Source organism: Pavona decussata, unplaced genomic scaffold (genome assembly GCF_977016875.1).
Source record: "Pavona decussata unplaced genomic scaffold, jaPavDecu1.1 SCAFFOLD_87, whole genome shotgun sequence".
NCBI lineage: Eukaryota > Metazoa > Cnidaria > Anthozoa > Scleractinia > Agariciidae > Pavona > Pavona decussata.
Genome location: NW_028145504.1, coordinates 83455 through 108208, shown reverse-complemented (window position 1 = coordinate 108208; position 24754 = coordinate 83455). Strand labels below are relative to the sequence as shown.

General features: G+C 39.8%; 1 protein-coding gene across 1 annotated transcript; it reads left to right on the top strand.

Annotated features, from left to right (window-relative positions):
* The first annotated feature begins 1912 nt into the window (after nucleotides 1-1912).
* On the top strand, nucleotides 1913-12435 carry LOC146474591 (testis-expressed protein 9-like). Its single transcript, XM_085116342.1, has 14 exons — nucleotides 1913-2026; nucleotides 2125-2291; nucleotides 3257-3320; nucleotides 4139-4203; nucleotides 6036-6099; nucleotides 6700-6797; nucleotides 7464-7663; nucleotides 8361-8443; nucleotides 8861-8947; nucleotides 9681-9767; nucleotides 10590-10654; nucleotides 11023-11092; nucleotides 11582-11716; nucleotides 12171-12435. Exons 1-14 carry the CDS (start codon nucleotides 2024-2026, stop codon nucleotides 12243-12245), a joined length of 1263 nt encoding a protein of 420 aa, XP_084972468.1. The 5' UTR covers nucleotides 1913-2023; the 3' UTR covers nucleotides 12246-12435.
* The last annotated feature ends 12319 nt before the right edge of the window (nucleotides 12436-24754 follow it).

Sequence of the window (24754 nt, the reverse complement as noted above, 5' to 3'; positions counted from 1 at the left end):
CGCTGTATAGGTGTGTATAGCCCTGTAAAGGTGTGTATATCTCTTTATAGGTGTGTATAGCCCTGTAAAGCTGTATATATAGCGCTGTATAGGTGTGTATAGCCCTGTAAAGGTGTGTATATCTCTTTATAGATGTGTATAGCCCTTTATAGCTGTGTATAGCGCTGTTTAGGTGTGTATAGCTCTGTAAAGGTGTGTATATCCCTTTATAGGTGTGTATAGTGCTGTATAGCTGTGTATAGCGCTGTATAGGTGTGTATATCTCTTTATAGGTGTGTATAGCCCTGTATAGCTGTTTATAGCGCTGTATAGGTGTGTATAGCTCTTTAAAGGTGTGTATATCTCTCTATAGGTGTGTGTAGCGCTATATAGGTGTGTATAGCCCTGTAAAGGTGTGTATATCTCTTTATAGGTGTGTATAGCTCTGTAAAGGTGTGTATAGGCCTGTTAAGGTGTGTATGGCCCTGTATAGCGCTGGGTAGGTGTGTATAGCACCTGTAAAGTTGTGTATAGCGCTGTATAGCCCTGTAAAGGTGTGTTTATCCCTTTATAGATGTGTATAGCCCTTTATAGCTGTGTATAGCGCTGTATAGGTGTGTATAGCTCTGTAAAGGTGTGTATATCCCTTTATAGGTGTGTATAGCTCTTTAAAGGTGTGTATATCTCTTTATAGGTGTGTATAGTGCTGTATAGGTGTGTATAGCCCTGTAAAGGTGTGTATATCCCTTTATAGGTGTGTATAGCCCTGTAAAGGTGTGTATATCCCTTTATAGGTGTGTGTAGCCCTGTAAAGGTGTGTGTATCTCTTTATAGGTGTGTATAGCCCTGTAAAGGTGTGTTTATCCCTTTATAGATGTGTATAGCTGTATAGGTGTGTATAGCCCTGTATAGCTGTGTATAGCGCTGTATAGGTGTGTATAGCTCTGTAAAGGTGTGTATATCTCTTTATAGGTGTGTATAGCCCTGTATAGCGCTGTATAGGTGTGTATAGCCCTGTAAAGGTGTGTATATCTCTTTATAGGTGTGTATAGCCCTGCATAACTGTGTATAGCGCTGTATAGGTGTGTATAGCCCTGTAAAGGTGTATATATCTCTCTATAGGTGTGTATAGCCCTGTAAAGGTGTGTAATATATTATACTGGTGCATCCATGGCATTCTCCTATATGTGTATAGTCCTGTAAAGGTGTTTATAGTATGGAATATATTATAATATATTATATATACCGGCGGAACCATGGCATTCTCCCATGGAGTATATACCGCGTTTTGCGTGACCGCGTCCGCGTGCGTGATGTAGGGCCGGCCCCGGATAGGCGGGTGTGCAGGCCCCGTCCGGACGGGGTGTGGGGAGAGTCTACTCGCTGTATATAGTGGGCTATGGCATCGTCCAAAAGGGGTGCGTTTTCACGTATGTTGACACACACGTCCTAGTACACGACAAGTTTGGCGTTGGTATCCATTTTTGTGTGTAACTATTTTGCCCTAGCCTGCGAGTAGACGTCTCTTGTTTCCTTTGGAAATATTAGACATCTAAGCGCAAAATATTCCAGCCCAGGGGCCAAGATGAACAGAGCCCTCCTAAATTAAAATATATCCTAAGTATTGTTTCTAAAGGAGGTCTTACTTATCTCTGCTAAAATGCAACAAGACTATTCACGGACTTCACGGTCTTAACTGCGCTGACATTTTTATTTGATACATGTAGGGTCATGTCCTTGAGATAACCTCTGACGGTTCCTTTTATGTTTTTCTTTTTTACATAATAAAATCTTGTTGTTTTTGTTGTTGTTGTTAGACTTAGGACTCGCCCCGACCCTGATCCATATCCGCGTACTGCCGATGCTTGCATCCGAAAACATGACCTCCCTTCCTCGCAGGACCCTCGCATACGCTTGTTTCGCTCCCTGGTCACGCAAAACGTCCGAAAACAAAGCCGAAGAAAAATCGCCCCAGTCTCCCACGATACGAAAGCCGGGAATGGCGGCCAAGTACATGTATTTGTGTAAAGTTGTTGCTGTATAAATGGTAAGCTTTTATGTTATTTTTGCTTTTGATGTGGCGGACGGTAAGAACAATTGTGGTCTAATAACGTAATATCTCACGTTCACAACTATTCTTCCCAGTCTTCACGCCCTAGTTCCGCCGCTAAACGGCCCACTTCTGCTGCTACAAATGGCGGACGAAAATCAGTGGGCAGTTCGCTTATCAAATCTTCATCCTTGGAAAAGCCTCCTTCTGGAAAGACGAAGAACATCGCACAGGGCCTTCTAAGCAAGGAAGAAGAGTACATGTTAGTTAAAAATTTCAACTTCGTTCTGTGTTGTCTTAAAGTGAAACCGAAAACTTAGTTCTGTGGGACAACATGTAGATTTTGAATTGTGACAGGACAGGATTTTGCCTTTGTGAACGAATGGCTCACTCACAACGGTATCAAAATAGTTCTTGAAGGAATTAATATATCACTGTTTGCAAAGCATTAATAGTGATTGAGTGAATTTGTCCTCGAGAAGAAGTCTTGGAGGGCTTAAGGGTAGAGGGGAATTTGAAGGACCTAATTGTCAAAAGTTCAAATGCCTGCATGGGGGGGGGGGGGGGATGTTGAAGTTTCAAATTGATAAGCGCATTACGTCCTTCTTCATCTAACACCTTTTCCCGGGAGGGGTACTTCTCGGAATTCTTGGTGGGGGTGTGCCGCCCGGGTCTTCAAATCCCGACCCTATTTCAGACCTAAACATGCCATTTTTCACACCCGTTTTCAGACCTGACCTCTAAAATTCATACCCGTTTTCAGACCTGATAATTATGCATCAGCGCCGAACGGAAGTTGACGCAAGGAGTAAAAGTAAGCTGGAATGACATAGTTTATCTATTTCTTTTTCTTGCTATCAGTTGGTCGTTCCAGTTACGTACTGAGAAGAAAAATATGTTTGTAAGCTTTCGTAAATGTTCCCCGCCCCAAAAACCCGACCCGATTTCAGACCGTAATTGTCAAAATCTATACCCGTTTTCAGACCAAAACGGCTGAAAAACCATACCCTTTGGGGCGGCACATACCTATATACCTTATATAGGGGAGTACCCCCCCCCCCGGGCACCTTTTAGACCCACTCAGTTTTCTGTATAATAAGAGTATTTGTAACTGTGTAAGTGGTCCTTTAGCTTCTGAATTATGCAGCTTGTGAGAGCTTTCTATAAGAAAAACTATTACCAATTGATACTGTTTTGATATTTTGAAATTCTTTGTTTGCTTTCCAGGCGACTTAATGCAGAGCTGGAAGAAAGAACTGCAAGTTTAATCAAAGAGGCAGAAGAAGTCATGGTAAAGCAGAAGTGCTATATGTTCACATTGTTCTTGATCCATTTTGCCTGTAACAAAATTTACAAGAATAGTATGTTTATTTAATATACGTATTTGCTTTCTGAGGAGCAGAGATGGCGCAGTGGTACACAGTGAGAACACTCACCTCCCACCAATGTGGCCTGAGTTTGATTCCCAGACTCAGTATCATAAGAATGATGTGGCTTGAGTTATGTTGGTCTCAGTCCAGATTTCCCCGCTCTTCAAAAACTGACATTAACAAATTCCAGTTTGATCCTGAATCTGACGGCCACAGGTTTGTCAGTCATAACAGGCTGTTAAGTATCACCCTTGTTAAAGAAAGACAATTTGTTTATTTATTTTATTTACTGTTAGTTTTTGCATCTGTTCCAAAAGTAGATTGCACAGTTTTGGAGCCATATTGGGTGCAAATTATCTATAAGTACTGGTATGCTCCGTGAGTTTATAGTTTAAATGTATGGGGTACCCTAGTCTCTTGCAATATAATTTCTCCATTTCTTGGTTTCTGGATTGAGACTCAACTAAGCATGCAATTTCTTTAATGGAGTGACTTTGGCATTAAAGGTTGCCTAGTGGCAAAACTGTGACGTTACAGTTACTGTTAGTAACTTAACTGTTACTTTTGTTACAGTGCTCCCCATTCTGCCATATCCAACCATGCTATGCTGTTGTTAGTTTATCTTTGACTTTCATGCACATTAGTCTGGTGTTTCCTCCAGTGCATCTTGTCACCTTGATCGTGACAACATGAGAAGGTTTAGTTTTGGTGATAACTGCTTTTTTGTGTAATCCTTTAGCTTGATCAGGAAGAGCTTCTTGCTAGACCTACTGCCACAGAGGTGGAATTACTAGATGACTTGGAGTATGTATTTAAAGACTTATTACACAGAATGCCCGCAGGGCATGACGTGTCTAGGTTTCGGTCGGGTATCTTTTTTTTCTTCATTGTGTACACAAATGTGCACATTAATTTATGCATTAAAATATGTCCTCCCCTAGTGGGGATGTATTTTTCTGATTGTCTTCAATAGAAGCGGCCCAATCAAAATCTATTTTTCAGGCACATATCACGAGAGAGGGGACCCACTCATCACTTCCTGTGTGACGTCAAATCATTATTTGATTTATTCATTAAACCTTGATTAAATTCTACCCTCTCCCAGAAGGGATTTATTGTTCTGATTGTCTTGAACAAAAACAGACCAATCAACCATTGATTGGGCCCAATCAACCATTCAGACAATTATTTCAATTGCCAAGGGAGGATAGTTTTTAAATATCTGCGAAACATACAATGGGGAATAATTGGGGCTACATTAAGGACGGTGCCTACTAATATCGAAGTATTTTTGTGCGGTTTATGACTATGCGGGAAAAGCAGACCTTAGGAAGGCCTATTGGAATCCAAAATGGAAATTAGGGGTAGCCACGCATTTTTCAGAGGTAATTAAGCAATAATATCTCTAAAAAGTGCCAAAATATGAAGCAATGTATGGGATTTTTTCCTAAATTGAAGCTTAATTATCTCTGAAAAATGCATGGTTACCCCCAATTTTCTTTCGAGATACCAAAAGCGTTTGGTAAGTTCTGCTTTCTCCGCATAGTTTTAAACCGCGCAAAAATATTTCTGAATTAGCAGGCACCACCCATAGCAAACCCGAGTATCTCATGATGCGCAGAACGTATGCGCAGCAACAATAGTAGGCACCGTCCTTAAGCATTCCGTGTAATGCCATTAGAGGGGCATCTTGTTAAATAAGTAAACTAAAATATTATAATTTCCTGTATTTTTACAAGCTTAGTCTTTAGTGGGGGATACATGGTTGCACACTTCCCTATAATTTCTTTTGCCTACATGTATCATTCCTCCCCCCCCTCCCCTCCATGGGTCCCACCCCTTTTCTAGTGACTCCCACCTCTTTTCACCTTATAACAGAGTGCTGTAATATTTTTCTCAATTTCTGCCACTTCCTATCACTCTTGGATCACACTTCAGGCTCCTGCTTCTCCTCAATCCATATTTTACCCCTGTAGACCCACTTGTCCAGACCCCCACCACTTCTTTCCCTTCCCATGAATACCAGTATTAAGTGTTTTGCTCAGGTTGTTTTTTCAGTCAGGTTCCCCCTGGGGTTTTAGTATGATGCAGTGCTTAACAAGTTCATGTTGACAGGAGATGCACAAAAAAGGAAAAAATTAGAGGGAAGGGAGGTGTGCATGTCATGTTATTTTTTGCTAAATTCACTGTTTGACATTCAAGTACAGTCAGATTCAAACTGAATACTAAAATACCAAATTTCACTGAGAACATAACAAGAAACAGAATTTATTTAAAACGAAAATTTCTGTTTTATTAACAACAACAACAAGACTGTATATTACCCCGATTATAAAGTTATTAATACATTTAATATTTGATTTTGAAATGTTAAGGGCTTACCAGCTCCCTGAAATAACTAAGAAGCTAAAAATGTCGGGGAGCTGGTTTAAATAATGTAAATTAATTTATTAACTTTGAATTCATTTGAATGGTCACACTTTAATACTCATCTAGAAGGAAATTAATTCACCAATAAATATTTGAACTGAGGTAAAGCATGCCTAGTACTCTTTGGGATGGATCACTATCATTTTAATAGCCAAGCTCTCCGCTGCTCAGTTACAGTGTTAAGTATATGACGTTTTTTTTTTCAGTGATATGTTACCATCAGCAGATATTTCACAAGTCACCAAACCCTCTTCAGCAGCTAACAAACAGGTATTGATTTGTGACTTTTTTGTTATATTTATACATGCCATAAAGTAGATACATTGTGTGTCTTTTATTATTAATAAACAGATTTTATTGATAATTTCAATGGAAGATAAGAAAGAATTAATGATTGTAATAATTTGTTAATTGTAATTATTGCTGTTATTGATAAACAGATTATTATTACTATTAGTCAAGATTAGTTCAACAAAGGTTTATTATCATGGCTGGTTTGCAAATGTTTCAAAAGCAAAGACATTATTTGCCATTTACATGTACAATTGTACCTGAGGGAAAAAGGATAGCTAAATACTTCAAACACATGTTTATTCTCCCCACTTTCTAAGAATTAATTATGGCACCGTGACAAAATTGTAGGCCAGACAAAATTAAGGGAGTGATGTTTCTACTTGACATGAAACCATTGCCTTTCAAACTTTATTAGCAAAATCAGTCTGTGTCAACCAAACCCATGTGAGCTAGTGGTTCATCGCAAAGTAGCAGTATTTGAAATTTGGACTTCCTAGCAAACCAATCAGAATGCCCCCGTTTGGTGATGGCCCAGTTTAGCCTTACAATAATCTCTTTTATTGTGTATTATTGTAGAGATCAGCTGCAGGCAGGGGTGGCAGCCACGTCAGACCTTTAAGTAGTGCAGCTGGTAAGCAGGGAGCAAGACCTTCGTCAAGAACAAAGACAACAAGGTGAAGACCATGTTTCCTTATTTTTTTTAGTCCAAAGTTTTACTCAAATGCAGTTGAAGCTCCCCCAGCTGCAAAAAGCAGCTTCCTGGAAAAATTAATTAACTGTGCTATCAAGCCAAATGGAAGCTGGTTCAAATATTTCTGTTTCACATGTTCCAAAATTAATATGCTTATCAAACCCAGTGTACTGTATATTCAAGGCTGTTGCCTAACTGAAAAATTTCAAGGAGCACACAGGGCCAAAAGCTGAGAAGTTAGGAGTCCAACATGTGAAGTGTTAGGTGCCCAGAGCATTTTCTTGGGTGCCCCAGGCTACCGGGCTCCTGTTAGGAAGCAGCCTTGTATATTGTATTGGTTTCTTAAATATGATGATCAATATTATTTTGTTTGAAGGCTGGATTTTCCTGGATTTTACAGCAAACAGCCAGTATGTTAAAAGCATTAGCCATAACTTTCACAACCAATCTTTTTTTGTAATTTTACATTGGGACAAGAACGAAACAAATAAAATCCAACTTTACTTGTTTATACAAAAAGTAGGCAAGCTTGGAGCATTGTCTTGATTTCTCCACTAATTTTGTCTGAAAACCATAAATCTTTATTGTCATTGGGAAAAAGAGTAGTGTAACTATGCAACCGCTCTCAGTACTTCCTTTATTCTTCCAGACCTAAATCCAAGACAGCATCTGCCCCAGGGAGCGTAACACATACTCCTGTTCCTACTGATCCAACAATGGACGTGCTTCATGACAGGATTACTCTGGCAAATGCCATCAGTGCACTGGAAGATGACGCACAAGATGAAAGTTACACAACAACTGTTGATGACAATGTTTTGCCTGTTGGCGCTGAGGAAATGGGATCAGGTTTGTAAAATCTGTCACTAGATTCTTAGCTGAAGTTGTATTGGCCGGCTTTACAATATTTTTGGTCTTGAATACAGTGTAGATGTATCACTTGTAACACTTTGTGGTAACAATGATGATAGTGATATTTTTGCATCAATGCTTATGCAATGCATTGTGCTTGACAGTCACTTATATCTCAGTCTGGCAAGAAAGTTAGATTTGAACACGTGGTCGCTAACTTAATAATTATTGTGTTTTGGTCTCTGCTTGGCCACTAGTATTTGAGGCAATAATAAATTATTACACTCTTGCTTCTTGATAAAGAAAACCTTGAAAGCAGTAGTTTTATTGATACCCAGCACCAGTTAGAGTTGTGGGGAATATTTTGTTGTGAATATTATTGCCAACTCAGCACCTATATTTCTTGCATTCTGTTCAATGCTTTGAACATTATGTGGTTAACATTTTTAAAAAAATTGAAATTGGCTATAATCTTATGTTAGTTAATTACAAAATGAATTATCTGTGTTTCTTATAGTGTAGCTTTTGTTCTCCTCAAAATAATTAAAGACAACTATAGGTATGGCATTTTCCAAAGACCATATTTTCAAGATCTGCAGCCAACGTTAACTTCTTGAGGTCATGAACTTCTATCAAGTTGAACTTAATCTTAGTCTGTTAATAATCAGTATTTCATTATTTTTGTTGTTCACAGAGGCCACAATAAGATTTCTTAAGGCCAAGCTGAGGGTTATGCAGGAAGAGCTGGACCGAGTTGTGGCAGAATGCAATAAAAAGGTACACAAGCCATGTGCTCCTTTTGAGATTAGCATCAATGCATGTGCATTGTTTGAACCATGTGCTCCAAAGTCCATTCCTGGCCTGTAATTCCCCACTCTGGCAGAAGGAAAGATTGAGAGTTAACTGGTTTTCTTCAGAGAAGAATTCACTGCCTAAAGCGATGATAATTGAAGGGCTCATTGCATGAATGACCTATTTTGCATAATTTTTCAGATAGCTTGTTGTTATTTTAGCACAGATTCACTGGGGTTTTGCATGTGGCCTTGCATTCCTTCAGAAAACGTTGGTGCAATGTTTAGTTTTGTGATAAAAATGGAAATCCCATATAAATCATAGGTTTTTATTGCAAACAAAACGCTTTCCAGCAGGTAACACTAATACTATTACAATGATACCAGTATGTCATTCTTGTAGGACGAGAAGTCGACAACAGTGGAAAAGAAAGTGAAGGAATTGACAGACGAACAAGGCAGGTTACAGAAAACAAACCAAGGACTCCAGGTTAGGGCTACATGTACAGTACACTGTTTGATCCTTGCTTGCTGTTTGTAATGCAACTATTAATTTTAATGAAAACATTGAGTGGCTTGACACAGAACCTATACCACAGCTTGCACACAGTGGTGGATCCAAAACTTCATGTTAGGGGGTGGGCCTCTGCGGCATAAAAAAGAAGTTGTGCCACAATTAAATTCAAAATGTTTGTGAATTCAGATACTTTAGCCCTCTTGGCCTGTCTTTGACAATTAGGAGACTGGGGCCACGTGGACAGCTCCCTTAGATTTGCCAGTCTTTAAGGAGATGGAGGCAGCAGGACTTTCTGCTGTCTGTATTTGATAACTTCCTGTTTATGCACCTGTCAATATTTAATTCACTAATTAAATCATAAGCCCCATTACAGGCAGTCAAATCCCTTGCCTATGCCTGGCTTCCCCCGACCCCCCCCCCCCCCTCCCTCCCTTTTCCACCAGAGGGGATCTCTATAGTTGACAATGGATTGCCTCAGCAAACAGTAAACACTTCCAGCCCTTGCTGTGATGCTACCTCCCAGTACATGTGCTTAACATTTTGAGAGGGATGAGCTTGTTTTGTTTGAGGAAAGGTGTATTCACATTTTTGTGTTTGTTGAAAAACACATGGCAGTTTTTTATGTCATTATTATTTTCCATCAAAGTGACTTTTAAAGCTCCTTTCTTATTTCCAATCTAAGCATGTTTCTCTCTCTTGTTTATAGTCTCAAATTGACAAGTACAAGAAGCTTTATGATGAGTGCAAACATAAGAATGAAGGATTAGAACAACAACTGGTCGCTTTGAGAAAGGTATTCAACAAGTCAGTGTTTTAAAAATGTATACTTGGGTCCTCGTGCAATCTTCTCCCAGATTTGTATCTTAGAGATAAACAAATTTAGTTTTAAGAAATGCATCTTTGGTGATGCATGTACCACATACATCAATAGTATTGTTTATTGGCACAGAGCACCATTTTTGACTGCTCAAGCACAATTTTGGGAGAGTGATCATGATAACTAACTTGGCATTCAATGATAATTATGGCAATTCTATTGTTTGGTGAGAAATATACAGCTACAAAAACTGTTTGGCAGGTTCAGGTTATCACGGTAAAACAGTTTGATCAATAGTTATTGTGAAGGGTGTAATTTGATGAATGAAGTGATTAGACTGGCTACCAACCTCACAGTCAGTCTACTGAAATGGAATTTACTCAGGGTTGACACGGTCAGGGAACTCCTAAATCCTATCCCAAAGTAAGTGAAAAGTCAAGGAGTTTAACTTTTTGCTAGCAACTGGGTTTGTGAATGAGTTTGCTTGCTTACAATGGCAAGGTGGTTCCAAAAAATACCTGTAAAGTGTTGAATTCTGTGGCTTCATTGTTGGCTTTATTGCCTAAGGATTTGTCATTGGTAGCCGGTGAAAACTGGTTCGTGATCAGCGGATAGTTGAGGAATTTTTCATTATTACTGTTACCCAAAAAAGGCTGCAGATTGTAAGCTTACCTGACATCCTGCTCTCTTACATCTGTCGTATGGGTTGGCATGCAATGCCAGTTTCTAGTGGAGGAAGATGATACGTTTGATTTCATTTACTGTGACTGTGTTTTGACTATCAATGATTAATTTAAGGATCTAGACTCAATTCACAAAGACCAGAAACAAGCAGCTTCCAATAAAAATGTCACAGAAGTTAGGTGAGTGATAAAAGTGCACGCATGTGTTAACACTTGTAAGTGTCCATCTCTCAAACCATTCACTTAAAATTACATGAAGTGAAACTTATTTCAAACTTAGGAGGAAAAGAAGGAAAATAAAACAGGGTAATGTAAGCCTCGAACCCGAGTCGTTTCCTTCATTCCCTCTATCTATAACCACTACCCCACTGAACGAGGACTAGCTGCCGAGGATTGTAAGTTTTAACGTATCAGTGTTTAACCCTAAGTACTGAAAATATTTCTATTTCAATGCTTTACTATTGAACTATTGAAGTTGTCAGGAATATTTAAAGTTTCTATGCTTGAATTTTTCACTTTCACTTTTGAACGTGAATTGGTTCCTGCAGGTTAAACAGAGCGTTAGAAGAAGCCGAGAAGTACAAGACAGCTCTACAGAAAGCTAAGAACCAGTCGAAGGTGAGTTGTGACACGTGATCATTCGTCTGTCATTCCACTCGTTCCCAGGGCCTCTCCTCTTCAGAGACCCTGTAAACGAGGTTGCTGTCATTCTTAACTTTCTGTTGATCATCAGCCCTTCTTCAGAGCGAATCGACGAAGGGCTAATGTTTCAAACGTCAACACTCGAATCTCTTGACGGTGGCCAATTTACCTTTAGTTATCAACTCTGTTGAAACATTCGTTTCTACTCCCCAACACACTTTCTTCAGTCACTCCACTGGTGGCTCATTGGCTCTTTATTTGTGGTATTTTTTCGTCATGCAAAGGCCTAGTTTTCGAAATTTTTTTTTCTTGTAATTGCCGTCTGGATGCAGTGCAGTTTAAAAGTCTACCACTGTCAGTCTGGGCTGTTTATTTCTAATTTCAACCTTCTTACCAGAAATTAATTTCACAGCGATAGCTCAGTAAGCTATACGATTTTTAAAGTGTTTGTATGTATTTTTGTAGGACTCTGGTGAACAAGACAGAAAACGCATTGAGCAGCTGTTGGCTGAAAACAAACGACTGGAAAAACAGAAAAACGAGTTAATGGCTGGCTTCAAGAAACAAATGAAACTTATTGATGTCTTAAAAAGACAAAAGGTAAGAATTTTTTCATTCGATTTGATGCTCCTGCCTAATTGACCTGCAGTGCAGACATTTTCGGGGGTGCGACCGCTTAGTATTTTCCGCAGGCTTTGGGGATCTTGGATTATGACGAGAAGAATACTAAAGAGGGTAGAAAATCTGCCCTAGGGGGTGGGTATCGGGTATAAATTGGAAGGAGGGGGAAGGGGTGGGGAGCTTCCTAGGTTGCCTTCGCCGTCGCGTTTTCGTAAAGTCCCTATTTGTCCACCTTGGAGTTCAGAGTGTTGTGTGAACTGGTATATTTTTTATTCTAATTTGCTGGGATTACATATGGAAGATTTCGTGATTTGATGGGTACGCTGAAAACCTAAAGTATTCTCTCATCAAGCGTTGCGCAGATGTTCCCGCTGTTTTGTTGCTGTTGTGTTTATTATTTTTATTTGTTTTGTTTCTCTTGCCTTTCTTGTAGATGCACATCGAAGCTGCCAAGCTGCTTCAATTTTCAGAGGAAGAATTTGTCAAAGCATTAGACTGGGGCAACTAAATCTCCATCAACAATCAAGCCTTGGTGTGTTTTTGTAAATAGAGGGGTAGCTGGAAAACCCCTGTTTGCTTGGTGTGCAAGACTCTTGACTACAAAGCATTTGAACAATATTTGAAAAATCTCATCGTTGTAAGAGACTAAGTTATTTAATTGTTATGTTAGACAGAAGTAAACTGTTGGTGTTATCTTACTGTGTCTTGTGTAATTTTATTATAACTGATAAATTAAAAAACGCGGCTGGGTGGAGCCAGAGCTCATGGGTTGCAGCGTAAAAAACGGGCAGTTGATTAATATTACGGTCTGTTCATCGTATATTTCTTTTATTACTGTTACGAGCTGAAAAAAAAAAAACGTTACGCCAAGCTTTAGATTGTTGCAAGCAGTTTTGCTACCTTTCTAATATTGCCTATGGAAGTAATGTTGAGTGACAATACATCAACCACGTCCCCAGGGCTTTTCCTTTGTAAATTAGGAGGTGCAATTTAAAAGGGAAATTGCTTGGGAACGAGGTTGTCCAGAAACTACAAACACCACCATACATGAAGTAGGGGTCCTTCATTGTTATGGTCTATGGTGCTGTTAAGTAAGTGGATTGTGCCTCATGTTTCACCCAGTGACCAGAGTGTAAGAAGACCATATCAGAAGTAGCCTCATCTGGCCAATCATACGACGACAGCAAGTTGGTCCGATAACGTAACGACCTCAAAGCTTAGAAAAGTGAACATGTACAGCTGTAAATGTCCACCACAAGAGATGTCCTTTATTGGAAAGTGCACGTTATACTCGAGATCGTCTGAAGCAGACATCATTGGTTCGACTCCTGACCGGGAAGCGACAGTTGTTATTTGATTAAATTAAAACACGTGCAGTTTTGGTTATTCTCCACGAACCTTTGTCCGACATTTGGGTGGTTCAGTTCTGCCTTCAACTTATACTTTACTGTACAAGTGATGAAGTGAAGTTCGGTACACGTGCATTACGTTTCGGGTGGACGAGACGGTGAAGAATGGCTTAACAATCAGATTATAAACCAAACTGATTGCAGGGCAGAGGGCAATATTTTGGGCCGATATTTCAACTAGTAGCACCAGTCGTCTTCAGGGCCAGAGTTACTATGACAGAAAATAAAGGCTCTTGAAAGTTTAAATTTGAAAAACGTAAACATAAATGGTTAATTATTAACGAGTGTACATGACACAGCGTCTGGTACATGCATTTCTACTACAAGAGATCAGAACAGTTTATTTATGCGGTCCTCTGCTTTCAGATGTTTCGTAATCAGATCAATCCCATTTGGCGACCAGCTAGGCGACGATGTCATGGAGTCATGTAGCTTCCGTAAGATTCGAAATGTGTGAAAATTCTAAATCTTAAAACGTAAGAGCGGCTGCCTGTAAGAATCGAGAACTGCATTTCAGCGACCACTTGGTCGAATTTCTGATATTTCGTCTGAAGATATCCTTGGATTAACTATTTTCGAAAATCATATTTTAAAGTTCCAAGGTATTTTATTTTTGAGAAAATTGCAAGAGTTTGAAATGCGGCCTAGGTGCGGTCACGGGCCGATGAAAACCGCGAAAATTTAGGTCAAAGGACGAAGCCCCGTTCACGGTGTGTTATGCAGAATCTCCAATTTTTCTTATTAGCAATCAAATTCTTTTCTAACGAGATTGGAGCGGTAATTGGCATACCACAAAAGAAATTGAAGAAACAGAACAGAATTTAAGACACACGAAGTGAAATAAAGACATTAAAACAGAAATTGAAGCAACAGAACAGAAATTACAACACAATTAACAACCGATCCAATTTCTGTTCTGTTGCTCTGATGGGGGTGTGGCTCAAACGGGGAACCGAGCAGAACCTGGGTAAGAACTAGTTTTACATTATAATTTATGAAAATACATTCGATAACTAAGTTGCCGCGCTGCCGCGTATAGAAAATTAATTCCTTTTTTGAAATGGCCGCTCGAGAGGAAAGCACCTGCGAGGGAGGACTTTCGGCCCGATGTATCTCCTTGTTAGAGGAGGTTAAAGAAATTATCGAGGGTCGGAGCAACACAGCGACCAATATCACAATGAATGGCGATGAGACATCAGCCCGGAGTCAAGTGAGCGAAGGGGCACAAACAACAGAGGTTTCTCAGTTGGATGATCCAGAGTCACGCTCTCAGAGAGTAATTCGCAGTGTAAAAAGGAAAGAAGATAGGCCTGCGCTACTCCCACTCGCGTGTTTTTAGCCATGTTCAGTTACAGTTTTGCTATAACAAGTATGTCTTTCAGGGAAAGCCCTCTCTTGTATGAGCGGTGCTCCCTGTAAATTTTCTTTTAGCGCTTCATTTTCTTCTTATTAAAATGCCGTTTATGGTTTGGAGGATTTGCGTGATAGTCACTGAACAAAGCCATGTGCTTAAATGTCGCATGTTTTGTATTTAGATCTCAAAGGTCATTTCTGGGTTTTGTGTTCTATCTATCAATTTTGACCTCTTGTTGTTTCAGTTTAGCGACTGTAATCGAATGTAATAATCGAATGTATTTTCATAAATTATAATGTAGAACTAGTTCTTACCCAGGTTCTGCTCGGTTCCCCGTTTGAGCCACACCCCCATCAGAACAGAAATTGAAGCAACAGAACAGAAATTGGATCGGTTGTTAATTGTGTCTTAATTTCTTTTCTGTTTCTTCGATTTCTTTTGTGGTATGCCAATTACCGCTCCAATCTCGTTAGAAAAGAATAAGAAAAATTGGAGATTCTGCATAACACAATTTGTAACATAATTTTGGCGGAGATCACCCCTCATATAAAATAACTCAATGAACTTGAAACTTTACACAAACCTAGACCAACCATCTCACAAGAAAATTAATACAATAAACATCCCAAACTCGCTGGCTGCTTTCTAAAGCATGCAGATTTGTGTACGCTACTCAAAATGGCCTTGAAACTAATGCCTATTTTCATTAAAATAAAAGTGTTTCTGGTATGTGATTTTCTCTAAATTAAATTTCACATCTCGAAAGACGAAGAAAAGAACTTTATTTGTTCCAAGTTTCAAGCTCTGATTCAAACTCTTTCCCACTCAAGGAAGATCGAATATGCGTGCGATACTTGCGGCTCGCAATTCACGTCACGAATTATGAGATCAGAACCGATTCACAAACACTTGACATCTGCATACCTGCCAACTCTCCCGGTTTTCCCGGGAGTCTCCAAGTTTTTTATCAAATTTCCCGGTCTCCCGGGTAGAGCACCAAATCTCCCGGGAAATACCTACCGCGGTCTTTGTGAGATATGTTTATAATATTGTTTATTTCTCGTCGGCCCCCCCCCCCGCACTGAAGCCCTAAATGTAGGGTTGATGACACGGTTCTGCTGGGACCGCGGAACAAATAGAACAGATTTTTAGACGTCTCCAGATTTTTTTACTCCGGGGGGTTGACAGGTATGTAGATGGCACTCGAACTTCGCGAAATATTTGTTCATCGGTTATTTCGACACTATGCCCATCGTTATATGGGAAATTTAGTATCTTGCTCCTCAGGTTTAGGGTACGTTAGGTTAGGGTTTAGGGTTAGCGGTGCTTCGCAGTGAGCGCGTAGAAAACGCTAATTGCGACGATGGCCTGAAAGTGCTGCTACGATCAAAACTTCATGTCACGTATGAAACAAACATACGTTCTTTACAGCTTATCCGATGTGGCTGTACCTGTTTTGGTCACTGAAATGAAGTTTGGGCCCCGCAAATTGAAAATATTGAGCCTTGAAAGGCGGTGTTTTTCGAGTCCGCCATTATGAATTTATGTTCCAGTGAGCCCGCGGTATGAAAGTGATTGGAGTTGCGGTATTTTTATTCAAACCTATTGTGTTCTTGTCGTGACGTAATACTCTCAAGTCGCTGATCGAGCGAGTACTGTAGTTCTCCTTCTGGCGACGAATTTCAGAGCTGTTTTGACCACAGAAAGCTCTCCTGGATCGTCTTCGCATGATATAGGCAATGGAAATGAAGAAGTTTGCCTTGGTGTTAATTTAGAGTGGACAGTGAAGTTTCAGTTCCGAGCAAGCTTACTGTTTTTGCGCTTTTTTACGGCATGGAAAAAGAATATAAATTGTAGTGAAAAGCCCTGTACAATGGCTTGAATTTCAGCTGATCGTTCCCTTGTTACTTGGGCGGAGCGCCAAGTTATAAAATAGGATTTCTTCGTCTACGCCAAAACGCAGTGATCTACTGCGCGTGCGCTACATGTTGGCTGAGTCTGCGAGTCTGCCAATCTCGTACCCAGAGCCTTCGTTACCCTTGTCCAGCGGAACGGGAAACGGACGCTCTGGCAGAATCCAAAACCGGAACCACCAAATCCTGGTTCCGGTTTGATTGCGCCTGCGTGAGGTTTGATGGAAAAAGAAAATGGCGGCTGCTATTGATCACTTTCATTGTGCTTTAGAGTTCGCTTTCTTGCCAAAATCAATTCTACTTCTGTTTCAACTCTGGAAAATTTCAACGACTTATTGTGATGCTTTGTATGCTTGTTACACTGCTTCGGAGTGGTTTGACGGAAGTTGAGAAGCTAGTGCATTCGTCTCCGCCGCAAATCCCCGCGCAAATCCCACCGACAATAGTCAAAAAACATCGTTGTTCTGTATGTCTGTGAACTTGCCCAACAATCAACTCGGTTTTAGATGTAATGTTTTAGAGATGTGGATAAGTAGATTTGTTTATTTAGAGAACAATGCAATATTTGCTTCTCGTGGGAACAGTTACTTCCGATTGGCTATCGAAGGATTATAAAGCTTCTCATCCTTAATAGAATTAATGGCCGTTTTTATACTAGAGGACGCGTTATCCGTCTGGACGAACTTGGGCAAACATTTGTTGCTCGTCTGGTTATTCGTCTCTAGTATAAAGACGGGCACAAGACGCATTATCCGTCTGGACAAACTATTTTCCGTTGTACGTCGTTCAAGACGAATAACGGAAGATAATTCGTCCAGACGGATAATGCGTCTTGTGCCCGTCTTTATACTAGAGACGAATAACCAGACGAACAACAAATGTTTGCCCAAGTTCGTCCAGACGGATAATGCGTCCTCTAGTATAAAAACGGCCATTATTTAATTGTTCCAGGTTGTATTGCTATCAAGTTATTTTTTATTTCTTCAGCAAGTTAACCGGGAAATCTGGAACATCGTTAAGTAACATATTTTAAAATATGAATTTGTTATTGTAGCCAAGTCGCTCGTGCGTGACACAGATTAGGGAGCGAGTGCCGAGATTTAATTTTATCTTTTGTTTGTTGTGGTGTTTGTTGGTTTGTTGTACCCGTGTAGAGAAAACAGTATTTAACATCAATATATTTTTTAAAACGTTTTAAGCGTTGAAAATAGTTTAAAGCCTTTTTTAACTCGTGAATGCGCGTAGCGCAATGAACGAGTTATAGCGATAGGTGACTTTTGACTTGGTCGGTCGGTCGGTCGGTCGGTTTTGTCGTTAACTTTCGGGCGTGCGCAGTGAATGAGTTTTAAATTCAATTAGTGGAAAAAAACACGCGATCATTTATTGTTCACGGCGCATCAGGAAATTCTTATTCAATATGTAGAGAATAATTTGACGATCATTCAGTGCAAGAATGGAGATTTTTCGTTCAATCTGAGCAAAGTTACAAGTTTTTTTTAGTTTTTCAGAAAGTCCGGGGTCGTAAACTCAATTAGTGAAAAAAAAAAAGGTGAAAATTTTTTTCACGACGCGTCAGAATTCTCTCATTCATTCTGTAATGAATAATTTGACAATCATTTTAGTGTAAGAATGGAGATTTTTCGTTGAATCTGAGCAAAGTTATAGGTTTTTTCCATTTTTTTTTTACAAAGTGCGGTTTCTTTTAAGAATTAAAAATAACTTAATTTAGAAATAATTTAATTAAAAAATAATTTAATTTGTCAGTTTTCACGCAAAAGCGGAACGTGCCATGTCACGCATCATTGACGTCGTAAACAAAATTATGCGAATTTCTAAATGTTTCATTTTCGAAATTTACAACTGGTAATTTATGGGAAAGCAAAAGGACGCGGTCGATAAATAATTCTTATTTAGCAAGAGCTTGTCATAGTTCATTATTTTTACTTGAGGATTACGTGGACTGAACTCCAAAGGAAAAATTTCACGCATTCATGTCGGGCATGAAATGTAATGCGATACTTTGTTGAACAGATTTCCCTTTGTGAGATCGGCTTGCCCTACAGTAATTTTGTAATTTTAATTCCCAAAAAAAACTTCACTTGCCCATCGGGCAAGTGATGGTTAGAATCCACTAGCCCGATCGCAAAATCCAGTAGCCCCGGACTATCGAAGACACGAATTTGCATGACGTAGCTGCACATGGCGTGCTTCTATGAACTTTGAATAACGAAACACGTGATTTTTTTTAATCGGCGCATCAGAATACAAGAGTACAAGAATGGTTATTTTTCGTTACATAATCGGGCAAAGATATAGTTTTTTTTAGCTTTCAAGGAAGTTTCCGTAGCCGTATAAATTTCAATTACTATGTGTCATCTGCATTCACGAGTTGGCTCACAGGAGCCTTTGATTAGACAAACTTTGGCCGAGGAGTTAATTTATTCTATTATGCCATGTTATGTAGAGTTGTAGATTTTAATGACGCTGAATTGTAATTTTCTCAAACTTTGATCGGCGTTCGTGCAAACGTTCTTCTAGATCCTAAAGATTAAAAACAATACACTTAAAATTCAATGACGGTACTGTCTTTTGTCAAAGTATAAGTTGATTTGAGTCACTACCGGTCAGCTTTTTTTCTCGCTGAATTGGATTATTTTGGACTTTTGCGTGATAGAGAAAAGTGTTTCTACTTCATCCGAGCTCAGTTGCGTCTCAGTTCGCTCACAAACGAGCAGAGGTGAAAATAATTACTATGTTTTGACTGAGGAAGAATCAATGTATTAAATTGTACTAAAGAAAGATTCACAGCTATGTAAATGTCTGTGCAGCGAGAAGCTGGAAAGTGTAAAATTTCGGGTTCTCGCATGGTGAAATGCGAGCTTCGGGTAGGTGACCGTTTTTCGCGTTTTTTTTTTCCGTTATATAGAATATTTCAAAAACCTTACCTTATATCCTTTACATACTTACCTAGCTAAGGCCTTCAAACTAACGAAGCATGCGCGAAATCGATTTTTTTAACCGTGGCCACGATTTCTTTGATTTTTACTGACATTTACTCTTACCCGGTAAGCGCTATTAAAATTCCGTCTGATTTTGCTTTTACTCCGTATATATAAATGCGGTGGTTAGCAACCGCATTACAACAACGATAGCAATTTTCTTTTCTTTTTTTTTTTTGGCAACTTTCGTGGAAGTCGTGTCGGGAGTCGTAAACTCCGCTATTGCCTCATATTTCAATTTCGCGCCGAAAAATAGCTTCCGGTCCGTGAAATAGACATGCTTTTACAAGCCAATCAAAGGTGGCCTCATTTGGATTAGCCCAGAGGTCCGCGTTCTTGGTGCTGACCAAAAGAAAAGCGGGCTCTGGGAACGAGATTGCGAGTCTGCATGTATTCATCATAAGCCGCCATTACGGGACAAAACACAAGGACGTAAAATTAACACAACGAATATCGTATTCTTAAAAGAAAACAGCTAGTATGTGTGTTGTCTGCTAACTCCTTCCATTGAACGAAACTAAGGGGCAACTTTCCTTTCAGGACGGATATTTTCCAAAAGTTCGACTTCAATTTTAAAACCTCAGACGCTCTTTTGGCTCTTCTCGATAAATCCTCATTCGGTGTCAAACGTAATCGATAAGATCAGGCCGTAAACACTGAATTTACATACAGCCGAGCAAAACATTTCATTTCTCTGGCCGCAATATAAAAAAGAAAACGTTCAATTAACTTTAAAGATTCAAGACCATTCCGTGGGTGAAAGGCTTAGGGTAAAGTAGGAAACTAAAACTAAAGCTTCGAAAATAAATTTCATTCGGGGTCCAGTGTGAGCGATAAGATCTATTCACCAGAACAAATGTAAACACTGAAAGTTTGCTAATGCAAAGTGGCAATCAACGCTTGACGAATTAATTTCTTTATTTACGTTCACTTGGATAAAACCAACATGTGATCCTCACGGGCCGTGAGTGAAACAGGGAAAAAGGTGAACGCACGGGCACGCCTAATTGACACGCTAAACGTAGAATCTGAAAAAAAAAATCTTTCCTTCGGAGTCGAGTGTTGGCGATAAGATCGATTCATTGGAACAAACGTAAACGCTGAAAATTTGCATATTCATACCACAACAACTGAGTACCGCAACGCTAAACGCATTTTTATTTTTACGTTGGATAAAGCCAAAATAGAAACTTTAGCACCCGGGCTTAAGCAAAACTGAAAGCCCCTTTCGATGTTACAAAACGTTGACAGAAGCCGTCGTTTGGATGCAGAAAGGAATTGCCACGCTGAAAACACCGGGAAGAAATTGGTCACGTGCTAGGCAACCAAAATCGTTCACGTGTATCAAGTTTCATCCGGCGACGCGGCATTCAGAAAGAAAATATTTTCGGCGGTTCTTGGAAGGAAAACTGGACAATTTCTGCTTGTTATTCAATCGCCACGGGAGCTGCAGTGTCTTTCCACTTTATAAACCCAGCTTCTTTCATTTAAAGCCCTTTTAAATCCTGGAAACACTCTCTTTTGTGTCATGATATTTTGTCCATTGGCAATCACGCAAAACCACTAAAAGAATGAACGTGCACTTTGACCTTTGCGTTACCTTCCAGTGCGAGTGAAGTTTATTTTCATTTTTGCGTGTTTAATAAACAAATAACTGTAGACATAATTTGAAATAGTTCATTCGTTGGTCACTCACAGAGCGCTTTGATTTTGTCATTAAAGTTCTGTCCTATTCCAGTGATCATGAAATAGGTTCGTTAACTTTCTGTAAATCGGATGTTCTGTGAGGTTTGTCTTATCCGCACGCGTCCCATATAGAACGCATGTCTTTCATATTGCACGTTCTGCGTGACATTTTGCGATCGTGTGCTGTTACCAGTAAAAAAGCTGGAACATCTCTCATAGAAAGCCCTAGCCTCTTCCAGGCGTTCAGTTAGTTGGGGCGCAGCGCGAAAAAAGGCGCGCGAAAAAATAAAGAAAAAGCGCGCGAAGGGAAGCGAAAGAACGCCTGTGGGCAAACTTAACAAACGGTCGTTCCGGTATACCAGGATCTGGTATACCCTCTGATTGGTCAATTTTGACAAATTTTGTCAACGCTTCAACGTTGCTGACGCAGATGAGAAATTCGATATGGCGGCGATCCTTTCATCGAGTGTCAAATCTGCGATAAACAACATTCTTAAAAATTTTCCGCATGTGGAGCGCCTTCGAGAATTCTTTTACTTTATTTTCGCGAATAATTTTTCGCAAAAAGCTACTTTTCTAGGGATTTGGGGAAAAAACCATTAAATTAATTGAGCCGAGATAAGCCCATTAAACTTTCGTCTCGTTCAGTTCTGATCATTATAAGGATAAAGGAGATCAGTTTACGTCTGGAGTTGCAACCTCAGACGTTCGTCAGGATAAATCCTGTTTCCTAGCCAGAAACGTAATAAATTTTGGTCCACGAGCGTTGATTCACGAAACAACACGAAAGTGAAAAACCACTGGCGCATAAGACGATTGAACATCACGACATAAACAACGAAGGAGCTAAACACTTTAATGACTGTTTGTTCTCCGTCGATATTCATGGCAGAATCGATTTGGCCACAAATATAAATACAGTTAAACCTCTCCACAACGGCCACCTTGGGGACAGAAGAAAGTGGCCGTTGTGGGGAGGTAGGGACGAAATATGACACCTTTTTTTTGGGAAGTACAACATGTTTATTTTGCCAAGTTCACGCTTACTGTAGCCTACAATGGTAATCAAATCTTTTATTTAAAAATAATATATATAGACAAAATACACAATAAAATGTAAATAATGTTTTGAATCAAAATGTTAACAAGACGAAATGAGCAAGAACGACATTCGCTATAAGTATTGTAGACAATTTATGCTTACTGCAGCATATGAATGGAACACAATCAAAATACGTATATCATTAAAATAGATAAAATGGTATCAAGCTGCTTGTCAAACGCTCGTGCGACTGCGAACAAGAAGTCCCCGGCCAACCAACTCGAAAATAAAAATACGAAAAGAAAAAAAAAACAACAACAACAACAACAAAAAACAAACAAACAAACAAATTAGACTGTGAGTACAGTCAATAATTTTGTCCATTTTTATTTCCCTCCCGACGCGTTCCTCGCGGAAGGTGAAGTCCACTTTCTTGCGCGCGCTTTTATTCGCCGGATAAAAATCGCCAAAACTAGCGACTACGACTCGTAGTCTAAAAACAAATGAGTAACATAGAAATGTCCTTAACTGACTCTCAGCCTGAAGTATGTTCTAAGTATGTTCTAAAAAAGGTTCTTACAGAAAAGTACTGTATTTACATTTAATCTTAAATGAATTGAAAGACTTGCCGGGATTAATTATCAAAGCGCCATTTTACGGATCAAATTTAATGACCATTCTTGACTTTTTCGTCAGTCACTGAAAAAACTGGCCGTTGTCGAGAGGTTATTTTGGCAGTTGGGGACACACTTTAGTGGCCGTTGCCGTTGTAGAGAGGTGGCCGTTGTAGAGAGGTTTGACAAAGAGCCAAGGTATGGGCTGTCTGCCGGGACAAAAAAAAGTGGCTGTTGTAGAGAGGTGGCCGTTGTGGAGAGGTGGCCGTTAGTGGAGGTTCGACTGTAGGCGATACTCCCAACGTACTTTGGTCATCACCACTTGTCTGTCCGCCAAGGATTTGCTGGTCGATTCCTGTAGATCTCTTGAGTGCGTGTTAGCACGCTTCGCGGAAGGAGTATATCTCCAGTCGGCGATCTAGCGTTCGTCTGTCGTTTTGCCGCTTTCAGCGATTCTCTTTCCACAATCCCCGAGAATAGTTTCACAATACTGACATGCGTTCTAGCCAGTATTCTTACACAGGTCAAACAACTTACATTCGAGAAACTTGGGTCTCTTTTCAGTTCATGCCCCAACGAACTGGCAAGGTCGGCCAACACTATTAAAGCTCTCTGCTCCCGAAACCTTATTAAAAACAACATTAAAAATAGATACTCCGGGAATTTTTGTTCCCTGGCACTTTACAATTTTCTGGCAAAACCTGCAACACGTCGGAGGATGGACTGTCAATTCGCTTGCAGAAAAAAACGGAGAATTGAGGGACATGAAAAGCACAATCGAACAGGAAAGACGCGCCAAGCTTGAAGGATCATATTTCCCGGAATTCTGATTAGGGTCTGATTGACATCTGCTGACAACTGAAAACCACAAGCCATATAAGTGGGCGGAACGACCGTTTGTTAAGTTTGCCCACAGGCGTTCTTTCGCTTCCCTTCGCGCGCTTTTTCTTTATTTTTTCGCGCCCCTTTTTTCGCGCTGCGCCCCAACTAACTGAACGCCTGGAAGAGGCTAAGAAAGCACAGAAAAAAAAGGGTATCAGGGTGGAAAGGTATTCGCACAAATACCCCTCTATCGCCAAAATTCGTCATTACCACTGGAACCGCAAATACTCCTTTGTCGCCAAAATCCATCATTATCTTAGATGTACCTCATGGTTACAAAATCCGACGTGTTTAGTATTAAAGAGAGTAATGTTTTATTTTGTTTGCGTAACATTTTCGGTCGAACTACATCACGTTTATCGCAAATATGATGCCTTAGACTCTCAGCGAACCTTTTATCGTTCACCAGTCACCAAAGACTGAACTGACGTGCATGCTCAGATACTCCTAATACAACGGCGCCCAAGTAAACGCTCCCACAGCGTCTTGTAATTGATGCTAAGTTTCCTCTTGGTTCAATATTTTCTCAGGTGCAAATGTTCAAATTGCTTCCTTGAGCGACTTACCAAGCCTGGAGAGTGCTGGTGCTGCATGGACATCATTGTATCCAGATTTGAATAAGTACAGTAATCAATAAACAAATAAATTTGCAAGGCAACAACAATTTGCAATGATTTGTTTTCTTCCCTTGCACCATCCTGAACAATGTAATAGTAACAGTCTTTTCTGCGTACATATATTTTTGTAAGGTGCCCTACATCAGGTTAAACACCACTGCACTAGATGTTTTAAACTACTGAAGAAATGACTAGCTTTATAAATGAAAATTTATTAACATGCTTTCTGGTAACAAGCATCCACCTAGGCAAATGAGGGGAGGGAAAGTAGGAATTTTGCAAATATACATTGAAAACAATATTCTTGGGAGTTAAAGTTTGTGATTCAGGTATTAATTGAAATTTTTTTGCTTATTCTAATGAAGGGTCAAATCAACCTAACAACAAACATCCTTTGTCCTACATGTCTAAGGGCAAACCCCCAAGCAAGTCTTGATGAGTTTCATACACTGTTGCTGTGGTAACAGTTCTTGATACTTTCACTTTTGGTGCAGTGAGAGT

What these genes read in the sequence shown, in the direction of transcription:
- LOC146474591 (XM_085116342.1), top strand. An exon ending in CTTCAGCAGCTAACAAACAG is followed by an intron (nt 6,100 to 6,699) that starts GTATTGATTTGT and finishes GTATTATTGTAG; the next exon opens with AGATCAGCTGCAGGCAGGGG. An exon ending in TCAAGAACAAAGACAACAAG is followed by an intron (nt 6,798 to 7,463) that starts GTGAAGACCATG and finishes TTATTCTTCCAG; the next exon opens with ACCTAAATCCAAGACAGCAT.